Source organism: Coregonus clupeaformis, unplaced genomic scaffold (assembly GCF_020615455.1).
Source record: "Coregonus clupeaformis isolate EN_2021a unplaced genomic scaffold, ASM2061545v1 scaf3998, whole genome shotgun sequence".
Lineage (NCBI taxonomy): Eukaryota > Metazoa > Chordata > Actinopteri > Salmoniformes > Salmonidae > Coregonus > Coregonus clupeaformis.
Genome location: NW_025537452.1, coordinates 18,324 through 22,101, shown reverse-complemented (window position 1 = coordinate 22,101; position 3,778 = coordinate 18,324). Strand labels below are relative to the sequence as shown.

General features: G+C 46.7%; 1 protein-coding gene across 1 annotated transcript; it reads right to left on the bottom strand.

Annotated features, from left to right (window-relative positions):
* Positions 1-1,970: 1,970 nt before the first annotated feature.
* On the bottom strand, positions 1,971-2,754 carry LOC123490444 (carboxypeptidase Y-like; the record flags this gene model as incomplete). The annotated part of the gene is made up of 1 exon (XM_045220480.1): positions 1,971-2,754. A coding segment is annotated over one exon (784 nt), but the record flags the coding sequence as incomplete, so codon positions are not given.
* Positions 2,755-3,778: the final 1,024 nt, after the last annotated feature.

The following is a 3,778-nucleotide window of genomic DNA, read 5'->3' as shown; positions in this document are numbered from 1 at the left end:
TACCTGTCTTGAATGCATCAAACAGGGAGAACGTTAGCTAGCTAGGCTAATTGATTCTGTGGTACCTGTCTTGACTGCATCAAACCAGGAGATCGTTTGCTAGCTAGCTAGGCTAATTGATGCTGCATGAACTTTCTCATCCTACGCAGTTACAAACAACAACTCCATTCAGAATATTAAGTAGCAGCCTACCTGTTGGCTCTTGGTTGTTGTAGCCAATCCTTCTCCTTTAATTCAGTCATTTTAATTCAATCTTTCATTGTTTAGATATCTCCTAACTTTTTCCACATGGAGGCTCTATGACTGTAGCCTATTGCCGCTTTGATGACTTGTGATTGGCGACAGCAACAACAACAACAACAAGCTCCACTGTGGTTAAAAGCAAGAGCAGCAGTATAAATGGTAACATGTCTCTCTCTCTCTCTACTGCAGCGATGGCGTTCAGATCTGTACGGCCCGATGATGTGGATTAAGGCAGCCCCCCCGCACCTCTCTGATTCAGAGGGGTTGGTTAAACGTGGAAGACACATTTCGGTTGAATGCTTTCAGTTGTACACAACTGGTATCCCCTTTCCCCTTTCCCTAGCGGACAAGTCAGTTAAAATTACACACACCCAAGACCCCTGACAATCATATCAGATCCGACCCATACCCGTGACATTATTTTTGAAGACCTCTAGCACACAGGCTGTTATAATCTGGATGGGTTACTATCATAACGGGAAGTTTGGCCCTGTCCTAGTTGACATAACTAACTAATTAAGGTCTTGTGCACCTCTTTCTGCCTTTCTGCATCCACTCTATCTACTTCATCTCAGCTAGCCTGCTTTCAATTACTCTCTCACTTTTGTGAAATCTTAATTGGACAGGATGTGGAGTTTCCTGGCTCCTCATTGAAATTCAGACGGAGACGGCAGAATGAATCAGCACGCTTTTAATATTCTGACAGCGTATACTTCTCGGCAGAGCAGTTTTATATGATGTGTTTACATCACATCACATCATAGCTCTTCAACTGTCAAGAAATAATAGCAACACACAAGGTGCCAAAAAAAAATACAAAAAAAACCTGAACGGGAATAAAAACAATTTCTGTCAGTTGGTTGGTTGTAACACTCTTCATCTTTTCTAGTTTGTGCTAAATTTGTCACAAAAGCACAATAAAAGTGCTTTGTTTTTCCTGGTCTTTGAAGTCCCTCTATATCTCACTCAATTGAGTCTAATTACCATGGTTACGTTCTTTTTAAGTGCAACCAGGAAGACACAGCGCCAGTGGATCAAGAAGAGGGCACTACAGTAGAAATAACAGGCCTCCACGTTTGCTTATTTTACGCTATAAATATTTAACAGCTGGCTGGCAGATCTGTGGCACAGTATACTGCAGGAAATGGTAATGGTGGCTTGATCAAACGGGCAGATCTTCTCTTTGTACCTATGTGGAGGGTGAGGAGGGGAGGGGGTCGTCGATGTGGAGGGGGTCTGAAGCGTAGAGTATAAAGTGACCTAGATTTCCAACCACCCAACCACCCACCCAACCACCCAACCAACCAACAGCCATTTCAGGCATCACAGATGATACACTGTATTTTAACCCTGCTATAAGGCCTACATAGAGCCTTCATAAGCCCTACATATGGCCTACATAGAACCTTCATAAGCCCTACATAAGGCTGTCATAGTAATGACATAACAAATGTTGTCAAAGATTTGGTCGTCCTCCAGCAGAGGAGATTTGACGCAAGCTGAAAGCATCACTTGAGCCGCCAAAAAGAACGAGAGAGAGAGAGAGAGTGAGAGAGGGATACAGAGGGAGAGACAGAGAGACTTGTCTGTTTCAGAAGGGCCTTGTTTGAAAGCCAGCCCGGAGAAGCAGAATGCCGGCAGCATTCAGTGTTTGCCTGCCCTGCCCTGCTCTGTGATGTAGTTTGATCTGGCGTTAGCTGCCACGGCTAAATATTACATGAGTCTCTTTAGTGCTCTGGTTCTCTGGGTGACTGGGTCGTGAAAGAGGGTGACTGGGTGGTGTAGGGTGGTAACCGGGTGGTGACAGGGTGATGTGGGTGACAGGGTGGTGTCTGGATGGTGACAGTGACAGGGTGGTGACTGGGTGGTGACAGGGTGGTGACTGGGTAGTGACAGGGTGGTGCATGGGTGGTGACTGGGTGACTGAGTGGTGAAAGGGGATGACTGGGTGGTGTAGGGTGGTGCTGGGTGGTGACAGGGTGCTGACAGGGTGCTGACAGGGTGGTGTAGGGGTGGTGAAAGGGGGTGACTGGGTGGTGAAAGGGGGTGACTGGGTGGTGTAGGGTGGTGTCCAGGTGGTGACAAGGGTGATGAGGGTAACTGGGTGTTGACAGGGTAATGATGGTGACTAAGTGGTGACAGGGTGGTGCCTGGGTGGTGTATGGGTGGTGACTGGGTGGTGACAGTGACAGGCTGGTGACAGGATGGTGTCTGGATGGTGACAGTGACAGGGTGGCGACAGTGACAGGGTGGTGACAGGGGTGGTGTCTGGATGGTGACAGTGACAGGGTGGCGACAGGGTGGTGACTGGGTGGTGTAGGGTGGTGACAGGGTGGTGTCTGGATGGTGACAGTGACAGGGTGGTGACTGGGTGGTGACAGGGTGGTGACTGGGTGATGTCTGGATGGTGACAGTGACAGGGTGGTGACTGGGTGGTGACAGGGTGGTGACAGGGTGGTGACAGGGTGGATGGGACAGTCCACCACACACAGAGAAGTGTTGTCCTTACACCTGTAGTGTTGTGATGAAGAGCCCCAGCGCTGCGTCCCAAATGGCACCCTATTCCCTACATAGTGCACTACTTTAGACCAGAGAATGGCACCCTATTTCCTATATAGTGCACTACTTTAGACCAGAGAATGGCACCCTATTTCCTATATAGTGCACTACTTTAGACCAGAGAATGGCACCCTATTCCCTATATAGTGCACTACTTTAGACCAGAGAATGGCACCCTATTTCCTATATAGTGCACTACTTTTGACCAGTGTCCGTTTTGGGAGGGAGACCGGTTCTACAGAGAACTATCCATTAGCAGCTCCTCTATTTAGGGATCCACATGTAGATAGTACCTGAGAGGTTGTTGTGAACATCATCTGGATGACTGCTGGTGTTGTAGTCATACTGTCTGTCTCACAATAACCTGTTTCTAGTTTCCTACATCTGGATGACTGCTGGTGTTGTAGTCATACTGTCTGTCTCACAATAACCTGTTTCTAGTTTCCTACATCTGGATGACTGCTGGCGTTCTAGTCATACTGTCTGTCCCACAATAACCTGTTTCTAGTTTCCTATTGTTCCTCCAAAAAAAAGTATGTTCATCCTGTTTCAACGGATACTTTGAAACAGGCTTTTATTTTGTGTTCAGCAGGAGTTTGTTTGGGAAAGCCACCATGCATAAAGTGGCTGAAAAGTGGTAAACGGGTTCTGTCTTTGTGACTTCTGTTTATTCGGACACTTTCAGCCTCCATATTGATCAAGGTTGAAACAAGAGCGTCTGTCTGTCTTTTAGGGAAATAGTTTTTTCTGCCTTTTGTGCTGTTTAGGTAATGCAGAATGTGTTCTAAAACCCCTGAAGGGTAATAACCTGAAACGGATTCATCTCTAAAGGAGTCAACTCTACCACAGGTGGAAAAGTTGGATTTGGTTTGGAGTGTGGAGAAATTACACCAAACTTTCAGCGAAGCTAAATCTCAAAAGCAAATCTAATGCGCACAAGTTAACCAGCTATTCGTCACACAAGAGACTATGCTCA